At 41.7% G+C, this 19,380-nt stretch overlaps 1 protein-coding gene across 6 annotated transcripts in view; it reads left to right on the top strand.

The window, feature by feature from the left end:
• MAP7 (microtubule associated protein 7) overlaps positions 1–19,380 on the top strand; it is a 245,121-nt gene that overhangs the window by 90,131 nt on the left and 135,610 nt on the right. The window contains exon 1 of one of the 6 annotated variants that reach the window (XM_089676220.1): positions 6,518–6,537. The exons of the other annotated variants lie outside the window; for them this stretch is intronic. Within the exon in view, the coding sequence (XP_089532346.1) occupies positions 6,522–6,537 (16 nt within the window). The 5' untranslated portion in view covers positions 6,518–6,521. Of the gene's footprint in view, positions 1–6,517; positions 6,538–19,380 lie in introns of those variants that run through there. 6 annotated transcript variants of the gene reach the window in all.

The following is a 19,380-nucleotide window of genomic DNA, read 5'->3' as shown; positions in this document are numbered from 1 at the left end:
CTCATACTCCATTCACATTGCACAAAGACCAGTAGTTATTGTTGGCCTTTTCCCACTAGATGTATTCAGATGATTTCTGACATTTAACAAAGACATTACTAGAGGAATATTCTGCATATATGCACCCCTTCCTTTAATTAGCCTCAACTAAAACTCTGTCCATAATATGTTTGTCTGTCTAGGTATGTATGTGTGTTTGTGTGTGTATGTATGTATGTATATATATATATATATATTATATATATATATATACATACACACACACTATATTGCCAAAAGTATTGGGCCGCCTGCCTTTACACGCACATAAACTTTAATGGCATCTTAGTCTTAGTCCGTAGGGTTCAATATTGAGTTGGCCCCACCCTTTGCAGCTATAACAGCTTCAACTCTTCTGGGAAGGCTGTCCACAAGGTTTAAGAGTGTGTCTATGGGAATTTTTGACCATTCTTCCAGAAGCACATTTGTGAGGTCAGGCACTGATGTTGTACCAGAAGGCCTGGCTTGCAGTCTCCGCTCTAATTCATCCCAAAGGTGTTCTGTCTGGTTGAGATCAGGACTCTGTGCAGGCCAGTCAAGTTCCTCCACCCCAAACTCGCTCATCCATGTCTTTCTGGACCTTGCTTTGTGCATTGGTGCACAGTCATGTTGGAACAGAATGGGGCCATTCCCAAACTGTTCTCACAAAGTTGGGAGCATGGAATTATCCCAAGTGTCTTGGTATGCTGATGCCTTAAGAGGTCCCTTCACTGGAACTAAGGGGCCAAGCCCAACCACCGAAAAAGAACCCCATACCATATTTCCCCTCCACCAAACTTTACACTTGGCACAGTGCAGTCAGGAAAGTACAGTTCTCCTGTCAACTGCCAAACCCAGACACTTCCATGAGATTGCCAGACAGAGAAGCATGATTCCTCACTCCAGAGAACACGTCTCCACTGCTGTAGAGTTCAGTGGTGGTGTGCTTTACACAACTGTAACTGACGCTTTGCAATGCACTTGGTGACGTAAGGCTTGGATGCTGCTGCTCGGCCATGGAAACTTATTCTATGGAACTCTCTACGCACTGTTGTGCTAATCTGAAGGCCACACAAAGTTTCGAGGTTTTTATCTATTGTCTCTGCAGACAGTTGGTGACTTATGTGCGCTTCAGCTTTCGCTGACCCTGCTCCGTCATTTTACGTGGCTGAGTTGCTGTTGTTCCCAGTAGCTTCCACTTTGTTAAAATATCACTAACAGTTGACTCTGGCATATTTAGTAGCAAGGAAATTTAATGGATGGACTTTTTGCACAGGTGGCAACCCATCACTGTACCACACTTGAATTCACTGAGCTCCTGAGAGTGATCCATTCTTTCACAAATGTTTGTAGAAGCAGTCTGCATGCCTAGGTGCTTGATTTTATACACCTGAGGCCATGGAGGTGATTGGAACACTTGAATCCATTGATTTGGAGGGGTGTCCCAATACTTTTGGTATATATATAAAATCATGGCCACGCTATTTTATTAGGTGCACCGTCCTATTACCGGGTTGAACCCCCTTTTGCCTTCAGAATACACTTAACACTTTGTGGCATAGATTCAACAAGGTGTTGGAAACATTCCTCAGAGATTTTGGTTCATATTAACATGATAGCATCATGCAGTTGCTGCAGATTTGTCAGCTGCACATCCATGATACGAATCTCCCATTCCACCACATCCCAAAAGTGCTGTATTGGATTGAGATCTGGTGACTGTGGAGGCTATTGGAGTACAGTGAACTCATTGTCATGTTCAAGAAACCAGTTTGAGCTTTGTGACATGGTGCATTATCCTGCTGGAAGTAGCCATCAGAAAATGGGTACACTGCAGTCCTAAAGGGATGGACATGGTCAGCAACAATATTCAGGTAGGTCGTGGCATTTAAATTATGTTCAATTAGAACTAAGGGGCCCAAAGTGTGCCAAGAAAATATCCCCCACACCATTACACCACCACCAGCCCGAACTGTTGATACGGCAGGATGGATCCATGCTTTCATGTTGTTTATGCCAAATTCTGACCCTACCATCTGAATTCAATACTCATCAGACCAGGCAACATTTTTCCAATCTTCTATTGTCCAATTTTGGTGAGCCTGTGTGAATTGTAGCCTCCATTTCTTGGTCTTAGCTGACAGGAGTGGCACCCAATGTGGTCTTCTGCTGCTGTAGCCCATCTGCTTGAAGGTTTGATGTGTTGTGCTTTCAGAAATGGTATTCTGCATACCTTGGTTGTAATGAGTGGGTATTTGAATTACTGTTGCCTTTCTGTCAACTCGAACCAGTCTGCCCATTCTCCTCTGACCTCTGACCTCAACAAGGCATTTTCATCCACACAACTGCTGCTCACTGGATGTTTTCTCTTTTTCAGACCTTTCTCTGTATATCCTGGAGATGGTTGTGTGTGAAAATCCCAGTAGATCAGTTTTTGAAATACTCAGACCAACCCGTCTGGCACCAACAGCCATGCCACATTCATAGTCACTTACATCCCCTTTCTTCCCCATTCTGATGCTCAGTTTGAACTTCAACAAGTCATCTTCATCATGTCCAGATGCCTAAATGCATTGAGTTGCTGCTATGTGATTGGCTAATTAGCAATTTGTGTTACCATGCAATTGAACAGGTGTATTTAATAGAGTAGCTGGTGAGTGTGTGTATGTGCAGTATATATTTTTATATATACAGTATAATTTATTGGTGAACAAGAAAACCCAAGGTCCAAGCTACTGGACATATACAGTATATAGCAATGCACAAACAAAAATCAGACTCACATGGAGACAGCTCTTTCCTCCGTAAAGGTACAGCAACACACCAAAAGACCAAATGTCGCTTTTGCAAGGCAGCTGAATTCTTCCAAAACAGTGGTAGCTGCTCTGATCTGTTTGAAACTATGGAAATAGAAAAGTGCATGTAGAGATGCAAATAAAGGGTAGCACAGTGGCTAAATGGTTAACATTTCCACCTGGCAGCACTAGGGTCGTTGGTTCAAATCCCAGCCACAGCACCACCTGCCTGGAGTTTGCATGTTCTCCCTGTGCCTGCGTGGGTTTCCTTCCACACTCCAAAGACATGCTGGTAGGTGAATTGGATCCTGTCTAAATTGGCCCTAGTATGTGTATGTATGAATGTAAGTTAGGGACCTTAGATTGTATGCCCCTTGAGGGTTAGGGACTGATGTGAATGTACAATATATGTGTAAAGCGCTGCGTAAATTAACTGCGCTATATAAGTACCTGAAATAATAAATAATAATAAAGGGTTTATTGTATACATTTGCAAATACATATGGAAGCCACACTGCCACATCATACACCCTCTCATAAGTGTTGTCCCTGACTCTAATATTTGAGTTCCGATGGGACATATGAAGCAATGTACAGAGTAGGCTTACATAAAGGAATCTCTTTCCTCAAACTGAAACTAAATATGCTTATTCTCCAAAAATAATCCATACGCATCCTGTACTGAATCGTCCTTTAGTCTGTTTTTCATGAAATAGTTGTTACTGTGTTTTTCTGCCTCCTTGTAATGTCCTCTGTGAGCTCCCGAACCCCTCCTTTTCCCACTTACTTCCATTTGTTTGGATTTAGCAGTGTATATTAGTTGCGCTCGTGTGTAGTGCACACACTGCAAATCCCATAATCCTTAGTGAGCAAGAGAGGGTGGTTACCTTCCTGTATACAATGGGACCATGGAGAATGAATCTAACTACCCTCTTTCAGAAAGTCATGTCATAACAGCACAAAAATGAATTTGGAGGTGGCTGAGGGCAATAGAAGGTACTTTTCTGAGTTAAGAATACATACATACTTGAATAGAATTTTGTTTTTAATCCAGAGTTTAGTGTTATGTCTAAGGTACAGAAGCCCAGACAATGCCTTTGCAAGGCAGCTGAGGATGTTCTGTGTGTTACTTCTCCAAAACCAAAAAGCAACAATGATACCAAGTTGTACTGTTAAAGTTGAACTCGCTGCATTTGCAAAGTGGAACTACACTGCATTTGAGCACTACAAACCAAACACGCTGTTTAATTCATTTTTAATATTCAAAGCAAACTCATCCATCCATCCATCCATGTCTCCATACTTTATTATGATGAGAAATCACTTTGAAAAACACCCCCCCCCCCCCTAGTAATTCTGGCCATGGCCATCTTGAGTAAGAGGCAGATGATTCATGTAGCATTTACTTCCTGGAATCCATCTACCCTTAGCACAGGCATGCAGACAGGAGGATGTGCTTAGTTGAGGAAACCCCTCCTGAAGACTCCTGGGATTTATGACATGATTTGCCTAGGCATGGAAACCATAAAGTAACGGAGGAAATGTAAAATAAAGTTTCAAATAAGTGAATATGATATACCAGGGGTACTGAATCATGGAAAATTTTCTTCCAACCGAGGTCTTGTGTGATGACTCAGATCACCCCCCCTGCCCCGCCCCACCCTGCTGCCTTTGGCCGATATGAAAATAAGCACCAATACAGGTGCCGAAAATAACCCCGCCCCTGATCCTTACCTGAGAAACCATCAAATGATCCCGGCACTGGGCATAGAGATAAGTGAAGGAAAAATGGCTTTCACTAATATCTATGCCATTGGAGGACCGGAGCGACGTCACTACGTCACTTCCGGTTCTGGCTTCTTGTAAACAAGGCCTTTTTTTTTTTTGTTGAAAGCACTAGATCAATGCTTTTTTTGATCTAATGCTTTACATTGCAGAAGAGAGATGTGGGGTCTTATTGACCCCATATCTCCTCATAAAGAGGACCTGTCACTGCTTATTTCTATCACAATGGATGCATGCATTCCTTGTGATAGGAATAAAAGTGATAAAAAAAAAAAATGTAAAGGGACAGTGTAAAAAAATTAAGTAAATAAATAAAATAAAAAAAAAAGTTTAAAGTGCCCCTGTCCCCCCTCTGCTCGTGTGTAGTGGTGAACACAAGAGCAATAATTCTAGCACTAGACCTCCTCTGTAACCTTAAACTGGTAACTGGTTTAAAGCATCACCTATGGAAATTTTAAGTACCGTAGATTGACACCATTCCACGAGGTTGCGCAGTTTTAAAGCATGACATGTTAGGTTTCTATTTACTCGGCGTAACATCATCTTTCATATTTTACAAAAAAAAATGGGGTATATATTGTGCGTTTTTTTTAATAATTAAAGTGTATTTTCTTCCCAGAAAATTGTGTTTGAAAATATATTATTAAGAATTGTCCATTTTGGTTTGGGTTTTGGTTTTCGGTCAAGTGCATCCTGAATTTTCCATTTCGGTTCCGGCACCAGAATTTCCATTTCGTACACCACTAGTTTCACAGCAGTGTCCTATGCCCACCTTCAGGACAATTCCAATATAAATGAATACAGGAGGGATCAGAGGGCCCTAGTGGTCATTGCCATAAAGATCAATAAAATTACAATGACTGTGGGAGCTTGCGAAGCCTCTGTTTTTCTTGGCGGACAATAGGATCCTTTGTGTATGTGATGATTCTCAACCACCTAAGCAAATGTTATTGATCGTGTCTCAGTGGGGATTTACTAAAGGCAAATTGACTGTATACTTTGCAAGTGCAATTTCATTCAGCAAGAACATTTGCTTCAAAGCTTAGTAAATGAGGTGAAACTTCACTTTGCGAAGAATGCCAAATAACATACAAGGGAAAAAAAAAACAGCATTTTTTTGGATATAATTGGATGACGGAAATCAGCAGAGCTTCCCCTCATTTACTAAGCTCTGAAGCAAATTCCCTTGCAGAGTGCAACTGCATTTGCAAAATGCACAGTCTATTTGCCTGTAGTAGATCAACCCCAGCATCCCATCATGTTGTTATGATTCATGGCAAAGCATGTTGGAACTTCTAGAACAGAAGGGAACCTCTGAGTCCCTTTTACGATAGCATACAGAATTGACTAAATACTCAACAATCTTTTGTTAACAGTTAGCCTTACGTTGGTAGTTTATACAGTAGACAATGGATATTATGTTACATTAAGGCTAAATCTGGGACTTTGTTTTCGGAGGCCTGTGTTGGGCGAAGGATTTTCTGTTGCTGTGACTTGTCGGCTGTTCTCTTGAGGAATTAGGCCATGAGGGGAAGCAGCTGCCAGGACCAGTGACCAGTTTGCTTTGGGCTTAGCATAAGATAAGCAGCTCAACACATTGACGCAGCGTTTCAGAGAAGGTGATCAGAGGAGCCCCTGTCCCCTCCCCAACCCTCTAATCTCTTGCTGTGGAAGTGACAAGCTCCATTTTGGCCAGTCTGGAAGTGTAGGTTGATGACACGCTCACCTAGCTAATATGTGGCTGCAGGATCCCCCACTGACCTGTTTCTCTTGGCCTATGTGAAGGTTCGGATATGGAATTATCAGATTTTCTAGATTGTCCTACTGTGTAAGATGTAACGATTGTGATCTGTGGAGAGAAGCCTACTAGATGTCTAAGAACCGTTCTGGAATCTCCTATGGCTCCGCAGTCACCCACAATCAATGACTGAAAAGATGGGTAAGATCTGGAAGGTGCTATTATTTTGATTTATAGCTTTGATGTAGTGCTTTTGTCTGCAAAAAGCGGTTGAAATATTGTTTATTTCAGGAGTTTGCGTGTTCACTGTAAAGATTTCTAGCATCCTGGGGCCTCATTTTATTATTTTGTGAATGACGACCCTTCAATATTTTCTGCTTCATGAAAAATGCGGTTGGTAATAAACAGACGAGCTGTTGGTTGCTTAATATATTGGAAGACGTCTGGTGGGTTAGTGCGTAAATATGTTATCCATTATTAATATCAACATTTCTCATTTGTTTTCAATGAGAAAACTTACAAATAATGACCTTCCTAAGTAGCAATTAACGCAGCTAGCCCATTTTTGTTCAGTGATTGAATTAATAGCCATAGGGGTTGATTTACTAAAACTGGAGAGTGCAAAATCTGGTACAGCTGTGCATGGTATCCAATTAGCTTCCAACTTCAGCTTGTTCAGTTACGCTTTGACAATAAAACCTGGAAGCTGATTGGTTTCTATGCAGAGCTGCACCAGATTTTGCTTTCTCCAGTTTTAGTAAATCAACCTGTTTTAGCCTTATCTACTTATACTTTTGTATGGCCATTGTTTTTTAATGTCTAGAAGTTGCGATAATGATTTGCTTCACATATTTTGCCACTGTGTACCTAATGTTCAACTTTTGTACTGGTCAACATTAGTGGACATCTAGCCACAGGTCCATGTATGTCTTTGGTTAAAGCTAACCTATTTTTCTTACATTTTCAAAATATTTCTTATTTGACTTGGCATGCAATATGATTATGTGTAGTTTCTTGCCAGTTTTTCCTTCCTCCTGGCATGTCATAGCCCTCTTCTTCTCTGGGATTCCCTAATTACTGTCTGTGCTGACCCAGCTCCTCACCGCCTGCCCTCTTCTCCCTTCCTACAATACCTTTTATGTAGCTGCTGGGCAAAAGTGAAGGGGAATACTATGGAGTATAGACTAACTGACAGTAAGGGGTTTGTCATTGCTGGCTTTTTTTTGAAGATGCAAGCTTCACTCTTCATGCAAAAATTGTTTCAGTTCTCACAGAGAGCGAAATACAAGCCTGAACCTTGTTCTCCAAAATGACCATAGTGGCTCTGTGATATTGAGGTCTGGAAACTGTGGCGCCCAGGGAAAGTGCGAGATTTTGGCTGCATGATTGTCAAACCATGATTTGACATCATAAACTATGTGAATCAGAGCATTATTGTTTTGGCAAATGGCGCTGTCTTCGGGAAACAATGTCTGTACCATGGGGTGCACATGGTTGGCCGAAATTTGTACATATTTGCTGGCAGTAAATCTACCTTTCAAGGTGATAATGGGGCCTGCAGAATACCAAGATATGGCTGCCCAAAGCATGTACCATTGGCACAAGACCGTTGTCCTAGTAAGCTCAGGATAATGGGGCCTGCAGAATACCAAGATATGGCTGCCCAAAGCATGTACCATTGACACAAGACCATCATCCTAGTAAGCTCAGGATAATGGGGCCTGCAGAATACCAAGATTTGGCTGCCCAAACCATGTACCATTGGCACAAGACCGTCGTGCTAGTAAGCTTGGGATAATGGGGCCTGTAGAATACCAAGATATGGCTGCACAAAGCATGTACCATTGGCACAAGACTGTCGTCCTAGCAAGCTTGGGACAATGTATGGCACTAGTAAACATGTCTGGTGGTTGGGAACAATGTGAAGCTCGATTCAATTAGATTAGACCATATTACAATCTTCCATTCATTGATGGTTCACAATTTATGGCTATTGCACCATTCTCTCTTCTTCTGAACATTGGCAATTGCAGCACGCCCGTGAATGTTTTGCTTATGGAATTCCTTCCGCACAGTTTTTGTGGGCACGTGTTTTGGAACACTGAGATTGAGCTCTGCAGTCACTTTTGCAGCAGGTGCTTTCTTATTCCGGGTCAAAATCCCGCGTAATGTCCTTTTGTATTTTAATCAGTTGACCATGGCAAACTTATGCTTATCAGATGACACTTTCCCAGAAACTATATATGCCTTTTTCACCTATACCTCACTATACCGCAAATAAATTGGCAACTTCAGCCACAGAGGCACCAGCTAAGCAGGTGCCAACAATTTGCCCTCTTTGAAAGTCCGTAAGATCTGACATGACTCTGTATTACTAGCAGCTCACGCAGTGAATGACGAAAGTGAGACCCCCACCTGTTCACTAGGTGTCTCATCACACAGCAGAAGCATAAGAATGTTACATCACTTCTGCTTTCAAAGCAAAGCATGTCATCACCTTCACACCTTAAATCATGTAGTGCCATAAAACAAATGCTAAAATGTTAAACACGAAATCTCAGCATAATCGCTGGAACATAATATCAACACCTTGAGTAAAAAAAGTCTGGTATGAAATGAATAAACCCAGTAAGAAACGTTCCCATGCATTTTAACATATGTGGGATGTACACAAACAGCAGGAACTTCAGATGTTCACTCGATCTAAAATCCTGAAGAATCTAGTACAATAATGCGCTTACCACAAGAACATAAAAACTGAGCGTTGTATGCATGTCATCAGGTATACCATCAGCAGCTGGAAAAGGCCTGGACAGCAATGAGAACAGTAACCGGTCATCCACGTTAGATACTTGAGGGCCTCAGCAAACACTCAGGGGTCACATCTGGTTCACCGGTGGGTCCAACGACGTCCAGCCTCCTGGTGGTACTTCTCCTGAGATGGTCCACCTTACACGGCTCGCAAATAACGAGCCAAAGGCAAAAGGTACTAATGGTGAAGCACGTCTTGGTTCCCTGGTGGTTAGTGGCGTCTGCTGGGTGGATCGCCACTAACCACCAGGGAACCACTGACCACCAGGGATCTTTGAATATGCTTAGAGATTACCTGAAACTCTAAATGTGAGTTGTATACTAATTTTATTTGATATATCAGAATAAAGACGTGCTTCACCATTAGTACCTTTTGCCTTTGGCTCGTTATTTGCGAGCCGTGTAAGGTGGACCATCTCAGGAGAAGTACCACCAGGAGGCTGGACGTCGTTGGACCCACCAGTGAACCAGATGTGACCCCTGAGTGTTTGCTGAGGCCTTCGAGTGTCTAACGTGGATGACCGGTTACTGTTCTCATTGCTGTCCAGGCCTTTTCCAGCTGCTGATGGTATACCTGATGACATGCATACAATGCTCAGTTTGTATGTTCTTGTGGTAAGCGCATTATTGTACTAGATTCTTCAGGATTTTAGATCGAGTGAACATCTGAAGTTCCTGCTGTTTGTGTACATCCCACATATGTTCAAATCCACGGGAACCTTTCTTACTGGGTTTATTCATTTCATACCAGACTTTTTTTACTCAAGGTGTTGATATTATGTTCCAGCGATTATGCTGAGATTTCGTGTTTAACATTTTATCATTTGTTTTATGGCGCTGCATATTTCAATTATTTGTATTTTGATCTGAGGTGCTGAGGATTGCCTTATTTGCTAGCTGCCGATATTTTGTGCTTTGCGCTCACTTGCCTTATCTTTATTTAAATCATGTAGTGTTTCCATATTTTTATCCAACACCTGTGAGTGTTTGTGTGTGTGTGTATGTGTATATATATATATATATATATATATATATATATATATATATATATATATATATGAGAGAGAGATTGAGATTTTTTTTTTTTGGGTGGCGTGATTTCTGTTAAAAATAACCACTACACATTACATAGGATGCATGCACTTAACATGATCCAGTACAAGTCTTTTTAATATCTGAGCACCTCACGTGACAGTCAACAGCTGTTCCACCCTGCTTTTTACCGTATTCATGACTGACTGCTTGGGAAAGGAGAAAATGTTAAGAAGATTAACGTGAAATTCTTGGTGTGCTATAGTGGATTTGTGCCTCTCAGAGACTGGATGGTATTTGCAGGCCTTTCTGTTGTAATAATTATATGTACGGTAAATTGACTTGAGAACATTTTAGGGAATGCCTTTATACAGCAAAATATATAACAACAATATATCCAGAGAAACCAAGCATCTTTGGAAATGTGAACATCTTCCTTTGTACGTTTTGGTTTGTGATAATGTGCTCATTTCAGTGTAAACATTGTATTGTCTATATTCGGCTTGTCTGCTGTCTACATTGTAGTTGCAGACCATAGCTTACAACAACATGGCAGCCATCATCATAAATGATCCTACCTTTTTTTTACAATGCACTCGTGTAAAATTGGAGAACCAGATCACCAACCACTAGAGGAAACAAGCCTGCATGCATGCATTCAGCTACTACTGTGAAGAGGATACATCTGCAGACCAGCACCAAAAGGCATCACGGATTTTGCTTAATTTGCATTCTGCTTTTTACATTTAGCTAGCTAGAATAAGATGGGATAGTGGAGGGGTTGAGAAGGATTTAGCTAAATGTATACAAAATTCATTCTCATATATGTTTGCAGGTTTGTGGTTTATTATTATTTTTTTCATTTTGTGATTATTACTGAAAAATCACTTTGCCAAGAAGAGTAAAAGGGTGTTAGGAAATGAAATGCGCTGGGTGTCAAATCTGCAATTCACCAGGCATTTTTTTCCTTTAAATGTACTGTGAGCTGTAAATCTAATTTTAGCAGGTATTCCCTGAAACCTGAAAATAATTTTAGGGTTTCCTCAGGGGTGAAAAGGTTGGGGAAGGTTGAGAAAGGCTGGATAAGATAATTGTCAAGATATAAGATCTGTAAAATTGAGAGATCTATCATAATAGGGAGGACTCCTAGAATTATATCAAATCTGTCAATTTTAATTGTGGGGTTTTGGATATGCACACCTTAATATTTGTAAGTGTTTTTATGTTTAAAGCATAATAAAATGTTCATTTTAGTATACTGTAATTTCCTTGGTAATATTTTTAGATTATTTTAACAAAGTAAAGAGATGTGGCAGTGCTATTTTTCTGAGTCAGTGATTTGACTAAAAAGCAATTATTATTTGTTTTATATGTAGCCATTTTTTTTTTTTTGCATTCCAGGACCAGGGGAGGTGTTCTGGAGGAAAGACACATTTAATTGAAATTAAATAGTTAAAACTACGCATATGTGAAAAGGACATTCAATTGTTTTCTGGCAATGAAACAGTGTTGACATAGGGCTTGCTCTTACACAAAATAATTCCACAGTCTGATGGCATTTCCATAGAAACAACCTTATACTCTATATTCTGCCTTTAGGGTTTATGCACATGGCTGATTGAACTGTATGCCTCCTTTAAAAGTTGAATTATTGGCAAAATAAAAAATGACATATATGTTGCAGTCTGCATTAATACAAAAGTTTTTGTTTTTCTTAGTTCAATCTGTAATATAGAACGTATTACCTGTTGATCCTGCCAATAGATCCTTTTTTTTTTCCACTTTCTGTAACCTACCAAGATGTCCAGCAAACGTTTCAGTTACATTGGTTGGCACAAACGATCTAACACTGGCAGGAGTGTTTATAACTGTCAGCTTGTATTTATATACTTTGCACTTTTTTTTCTCCCCAAAAGATAACAAAAAAAAATGCCGTAAATGCTTAAAGTATGTTATCTGCATAATTTAGCTTTAATTTGCTTGTCACTTATGTAGAGTCCATTTAAAACTGTAGCCGCATATTCACACATTTATGCATACAGTTAAACATGTATTGGGTTAAAGCAGACCATTTATTTGAATATGCACTAAAACACACCAAAATAGTGCATGTGGCAGTCTCATAAAAGCTACCTTGTTTTGTTACTGCAATATTCTCCTGTCAGGACTCATGTATGGACATCCTGGTTAAGGTGCTGGACTGTGGAATGTTTGTATTAGATGTGTTCTGTTCTGCGTTGTAATGAGGGGCAACGTCACTTTCGCTTTTTACTAGATACTATTCATCTAAGGCACTGCTGACGGAAAGAGCACGCAGCTTTCTTAGCAGAGGAAGCCTAAGGCCCCTTTCACACAGGCATTCTAAGTCAGGTTTCCAGGTTGCTCACAGGGTCTGGCATTCAAAGTCTGCCAAATCCTCAGGCAAGCATTCCTCAGCATGCAGGTGATTTCCAGATTGGGGAGAGATGTTTGGATAACTTGCATTTCTTTCACTTTGGTGCAGGAGATGGTAGCTCAATTCACAGATCTCCATTGAGCTCTCTGAGGACTCCTAGATCAAGGTTTCATTGCCATGGTTCCTCTGGTGAATGTTTGTTTTCAGGGGTTTTCCTCCAGCTTGTTCCAACTAACCTATACTCAAAACGGGCATTTGCCTCCAGAAATTCCTTGTGGAATCCACAATATATGTAATGGCCTCACCAGGGAGACTCTCCTACTCTGTGGACATTAAAGACGCGTACCTGTATGTTCCTATCTTTCCAGGACATATATGTTTTGCTTTGGATCCCCTACTCTACCAGTTGGTGGCTCTACCCTTCGGATTTTTGTCTACACCTTAGGTGTTCACCAAACTGTTAGCAACAGTAAAACCCCAGCTGTAACTGCATAGCATATTTGGACAACCTCCTGTTGACGGAACAGACAATGTTGTCTGACCCCTACAACACAACCTTCTGTTTTTCATGGAACAAGTCTTTCAGGTCCCTAGACAAATTGTTTTGTTTGGCACCGAGCATTAGGTTATCCCTGGCCTGGTGGCTTAGGAAGTCGGCTCTGGAGTTGGGGTAATTCCCTCATTTTCATATTCTGGAAGATCCTCACAATGGATACCACTCCATCAGGCTGGGAATCATGGGCATCCTACAGGAGATTTGATCATTTTGGAATCTCATCTCCCAGTCAGTAACCTGGAACTTTGAGTGATTTGGCTGACTCTGTAGTGTTGGCTCATCCTCTGATGGTAGGTCATCTGATTTGGTTGAAATCAGACAAGGACATGACCGTGGCATACATGCATCAACCATCAGGGAGTAATCAGAAGTCTCACTGTGGCAAAACAGGTAGTTCAGATTCTGTCCAAGGCATTACCTCACGTTCCTGCTTTTTCTGCCCAGGTGTAGGAAATTGGAGAGTGGAATTTCAGCTGGCAGCATCTGAACCCAGGGTAGTGGTTCATGTACTCAAGAAGTGTTCCAGGACCTGTTGCAGGTGGGGGATACCAAAGGTCAACCCTCTTGCTTCCATGTTCAACAGCAAACTGGACACGTTTATCTCCAGGTACAAGGATCATCTAGTATGGGGGTCAGCAACCAGTAGATCTTGGCCAGGCGACTGGTAGATTGTGGTCTGGGCTTGCTGTCCCACCATCCCAGAGCATCAAACAGAATGCAATGCAGAGGGACTACTTGTAAAGGTGGAGCTGTAGTAGGGAGCAAAAGCTGCATAAGCTGATTCCTCTTCCATAGTTCCGGCTTCTCTCCCATTCGGAGTGAACCAACTGCTCTCCTAATAACCTGATTTGAACTCATGATTGCTGTGCAGTGCACATGATTGTGACACGGTAGTACGGCAATTAGAGGTTTAAATCAGGTGTGAGGAGGTGTTACTGTGCCTGGTGATCTTTGACTTCTTCCATGTTGTTTAGGTAGCTCTCCACCTCTTTAAGGTTGCCTACCCCTGCTCTAGTAGATACTCTGCTAACTCAGTACACCCTGATCTATGCCTTTTCCTCCCCTGAAACGTCTTTCTTGCCTGCTTCGCACAGTTGTGATGGAGGACATTCCAGTGATCTTCATTGCTATGGTGGAATCAAATGGATTTGGTACACTGACCTGGTAAGACGCCTAATTGATGCTTCTTCGGCAGGTTGCAGGAAAGAAAATCCCTGACTGTGTTGATGGGGGAATCCCTCCCATGGAGCTATTGTGTTCTCCCGACAGGGAATACAGTGAGTATTGTTAGCAGCTGTGATAGCCGTTAGCAATAATTGCATGTAAAATGCGACATGCTGGTTGTACCCAAGTCATACAACCACCAACTTAGGCACAATCAGCCTGCCCATGCATGGTTAAAAATTTGGCCTGTCCCTGTTGAACCGGTCGAGATTCGAACCATCAATGGCTGGTTTTAGAGGAAATTGCTCTCCATTTTCTGGAAGTGGTTCAAGCTGAGAAAATCTTGCTTTCAGCCACTTCTTCAGGAAGATTGTTTCTTTTTTATTCCATATAGACCCTATAAGGGCACAACGGCTTCTTTATCCCCCATCTCTAGGTGACTGAGGCAGACCATAATCCAAATGTATGGTCTTAAAGATTTGGTTCCATCCTTTTCAGTCAAGGAGCATTTGGACTGGATTCGTGCGTGCCTCTTGCTGTTTTTGGCATACTACGTTCCCAGTTTGCAAGATTATCACCTGGTCTTTTTGTAAATTCTACCAGGCAGATATTCAAGCCTCTACTGATGTTATCTCCAGGCGATAGGTCCTTCAGGCAGCACAGTTTCATTTGTTTTTTTGGGGGGTTTTTTTGGGGAGGAGGGAGACTTGGCTTATTTTATATGTTCTGTTCCTCAGTTCCAATCCAGTATTTACTTTCCTAAAAATTCTGTAGGTAAGCTGTATTTTTAGTCAGTATGATGTCATGGAACAGGTAGGCACACACAAAAGTTTACAGCATTTAATCTTCAAAGACTGTTAGTTGGGTGTATTTATATTAGCATATCCTGATATAATACAGAACTCTTCTTTTCCAATAAACTGCAATTTGTTAAGCATTACGCATTTAAATTTACATTGCAGTCTACTAAACTTTACTTTACAAAATGTGGTTGAGTAAAGGTGCCGCATACACAGGAGATCATTGCATGATTTGGATAGATTGATTGGAGTGGGCGCTGACTGCATATCTGTGAGCATTGTGGGACACGTGCAAACACATACCGGTGAACCAGTCTCAACTGCTGTTTATTAAACCTAAAAGCAAACATTTTTTTTATATTGCAGCTTTCCAAATTTAGATGTGATAGCTACCCTAGTTTTCTTTTTAGCTTTTTTTTCTCCTATTTTCATCTGGTGATCCAGTAAGCATGTCTGTTGTTTTTTAAAAGAAAGATCTCTTACAGATGTATTAGGTCAGCCTTTTCCAACCAGGGTGCCTTGAGGGTTCTTCAGGGGTGCCTTGGCCAAATCTCTAAAAATTGCCCAAATCTTGTATACAAGCCAGCAGGTGGAACAAGCCTGCATTTTAGTTACACAAAGCCACAGGTTTTCATTGTGTACCATTACAACCACCTAGCCGCCAGCTTCCTGGCAACCAATGACATCATCAGTTGATAAGGATGATGTTGGTTGCCTGCACAGCATCCTTATTTCACCCTCCAATCCACAAACCCATCTAGCACACTACAACTCCCAACTTTCCAAATCCAATTTGCTGCGGGGATGGGGAAGTGAATCTCAAGACAGACACAGCCAAAGGATCCTGCAGCTACCAGTAGACACGGGAAGATCCAAAATAGCTTGAAAAGACAAAAGAAGTTTCTTGTCTTTCCTTGTTATTTCACCCTTCCCTGCCCCTCTCCATCTGTGCTGGGGTCACATTAGCTCAGTGATGGAGAAAAACTGAGGGAGAAGAGAAACAATGGAATACTAGTCAGTACCAGTGTGCAAAAGTGTATTTGCTTTAGAAAAATGAATAGCCTCTAATGCTGGGTGTCCTATATGTATGGATGTTGCTGCGTTATATAAAACTATTAGAATAGTTTTTTACATTTTAGAATGGGGTGCCTCAGGACTGTCCATAATTTTAAAGAGTGCCCTGACTGACAAAGGTTGAGAAACACTGTAATAGGTTACGGGGACGAGACAAACCATTTAACACTGGTAGGGGTTCTTGCAATGGTCAGCCTTTAAATATGTAAAACTTTTATCCCAAAAGGGAAAAACTGCTAGCTGTAACTGCTTATAACATGTGAGCTGCAGTTTAGCCTCCATTTGTTAGTGTATTTCAATTTGCTAGTACATCTAAGGGCTCATGTACATTGCAACTCTTAAACTGACGTTCAGGAGCTGTTCAGCGTTTTTTTCAGCAGTTCCTGAACTCTCCCTAATGTTTTCCTATATGTCCATCTACACATAGTGGTTTACAGTCGTTTTTTGAACGCACCAAAATTGCGTTTAGAAGTAGATTTTACCTGTGTTTCAAACGCTTGTAAACGCGGTTAACCACGTTTAGAAGCACTTGCAAGCTTTTTTTGACTGCTCCTTATCCAGATGCTGTCCAGAGCCTTTTTTCATCATCAGAAATGCATGCAAAGTGTTTTCCATGTATTCATATGGACCCAGTACGCCAGCACAGTCAGTTCCAGGTTTCACGTGAAGGAAAAAATGGTAGAACGTGCCGCATTATGCTCATGATGGGATCCATAGTGAATACAACCAGAAAAGGCAGGTCATCTCAACACATACTGCTCTCTCTTCTTCTGCTCTCTCTATTTCTCTCAAAATGTCTGAAATAGTTAATTATTTTCTATTTTTCAGTGCATTCTGGGCATTTTTGAGGGTCTCCTGAAATTATCTTTTAAAAACGCTTCTAAACGCAAACGCGCATAAACGCGGTTTTGAAACGTGGCTAAACTGACGTTTTTTAACCTACGTTTTCTAGCAGTCAGTTTCCAGCGGTCAGAAGAGTTTTCCAAACGCCCCGTGTACATGAGCCCTAACACTTCCCTCCCCTCAGACCAACAGGGCTGCTGTCCAATGGTTCCCCCTGTGCTCCATCATCCAGAGTGGGGGCACTGTAATACAGGAGGTGTGTTACTAGTCAGATCACCAGGTGAAAACTGAAGGAAAAAAAACTAAAAAAAAAGAAACCAAATGTAGGCAGCACATCTAATGATTGGTGAGCTGCAATGTATGACATTTTTGGGTTTGCGGTTAATACCTTGTTAATAGATGGGCCAACACCAGGGGTTACTGTGCCCAGGGGCGGACTGACCATTTGGTAACTCGGGCACTGCCGAGGGCCCGGGGTCAGTAGGGGGCCCCATGAGATGCCCCTGGTACCTTTTTCATAGGCATTTTTGAGTTTGGGCAAGGACACAGAGGCCCCATGATCCCCTATTGCCCGGGGGCCCCATGAGTTGTCAGTCCGCCCCTGACTGTGCCATATAAACATTGGTTTGTGCACTGATTGGCAAGTTTGACATCTCACCTTATGCCTGAGAACACTGTATGTAAGAATACTATTTCTGTATGATTTGTTTCCCATGTAAGCATGCACTGGATTCTGTGATCAGAGGCGTCCTAATCACTTGTCTTTCATTAGCTGCTTGTCAACTAGGCGCAGTTCCATGCAAATGAGCAGTAAAGCTGCACCAGCTGCCAGACATCTATTTGTTTTGTGTTTGCCCGCAATGTCCGACAATTGTACCAGCCACTCTCTAGTTTCACACAGACTTTGATCTCCTTGCAGCTTGTTCACTGTACAAGGGGGAAATATGTGCGTCTCATCAATTCTCTCTACACAAATGCTTGATTTGCCTGCAGTTGTAATCTAGATTATTAATGTCTCTAGTAAACTGTGTACTTGCTCAAGTTACCTTTTACACAAATGACTTTGTGCCCTTCATAAAGCATCAGAAAAAAACTGAGGTATGGCAACTGGCTTTCATTTGTATGTATGTGTGGAAGAAAAAATACAAGCATTAAATTTTAATACCTTGTATTGTGAGTCTCCGAGGGTTTATTCACGCTGTTGTGCGTTAGCAATCCTTATGCTGCATTTTAAAATGCGTTGTGTTAAGGCAGCCCATTCATGCCAGTGTACCGTTTCTGGCAGTGCACTTAGGGGTTAATTTACTAAGGGCAAGTTCACACTGCATGCGTCTCGGTATGCTTTTTTTCTGTATCTAAAACGCACAGAAATTAGATTATATGGTTGTTTATGTCATAGTTCACATCAGCGCTTGCAGTTCCAGTTGCAGAAAAAAAAAGTAAAACAGGCTACATTTTTCCTGCACAGAACTGTACTGGAATGCGTTAAAACGCATCAAAAATGCACTGGAACGCACATGTCCCTATTTCAATTGAAGAAAAAGAGAGGGGAAAAAATTAACCGGAAAGCATCAAAAATGCACTGGAACACGCCACAAACGCGCATGCAGAAATGCATCCGGAACGCATCGAGACAGCATTTTTGTGGTGTGAAGCGGCTCTAAGTCCTCGGTCACACTGGGTGCGACTTGGCATGCAATACGACTTGCAAATCTCATGGCAAGTCACACCCTATCTGTGTGGTTCCAACTTGGTTGGAGCCATAACGATTTCTAAAGTGGTGCATGCACTACTCTTGGTACAATTTGCTTAGACATTTGTGCCAGATGTCTTGCAAATTGCACCTGAAATTGGCATGTCATCTGACTTTGAAATCTCACGACTTCACTGAAAGTCTGGATCGGTGTGACCGGGGTGTGCAAAATCAGGTGCAGCTGCGCATGGTAGCCAATCAGCTTCTAGCTTCTGCTTGTTTAATTAAGCTTTGACAATAATGAAAGCTGATTGTTTTCTATGCAGAGCTGCACCAGATTGTGCACTCTCCAGTTTTAGTAAATCAACCCCTTACCCCTGGTTCACATATATGCGACTGTGCTGACCGCATTTTGCACAGGCACGAGAGCCCATTCATTTGAATGGACTCCCGTGCCCAATGAGATGCAGGGAAGAAGTCCCTGCACTTATACCGAAAATGTGGCGGCATGCCATTAGAATTAATGGCACCTGCCCGCAGGTCCACATTTTTCTGTGCGGGTGGTGGATTTTCATGCAGATCCGCAGCTGTGAACCTATGTACATATGTACCACATATGTAAACCTAGCCTTAGTGTGTTGCAGTGCATTACAATGCACATCCATCAACAAAGTGG

The sequence above is a fragment of the Staurois parvus genome, unplaced genomic scaffold (genome assembly GCF_062004578.1).
Source record: "Staurois parvus isolate SC_StPar_1 unplaced genomic scaffold, SC_StPar_1.0 ptg000165l, whole genome shotgun sequence".
Lineage (NCBI taxonomy): Eukaryota > Metazoa > Chordata > Amphibia > Anura > Ranidae > Staurois > Staurois parvus.
This window is presented reverse-complemented; position numbering and strand designations above follow the sequence as displayed.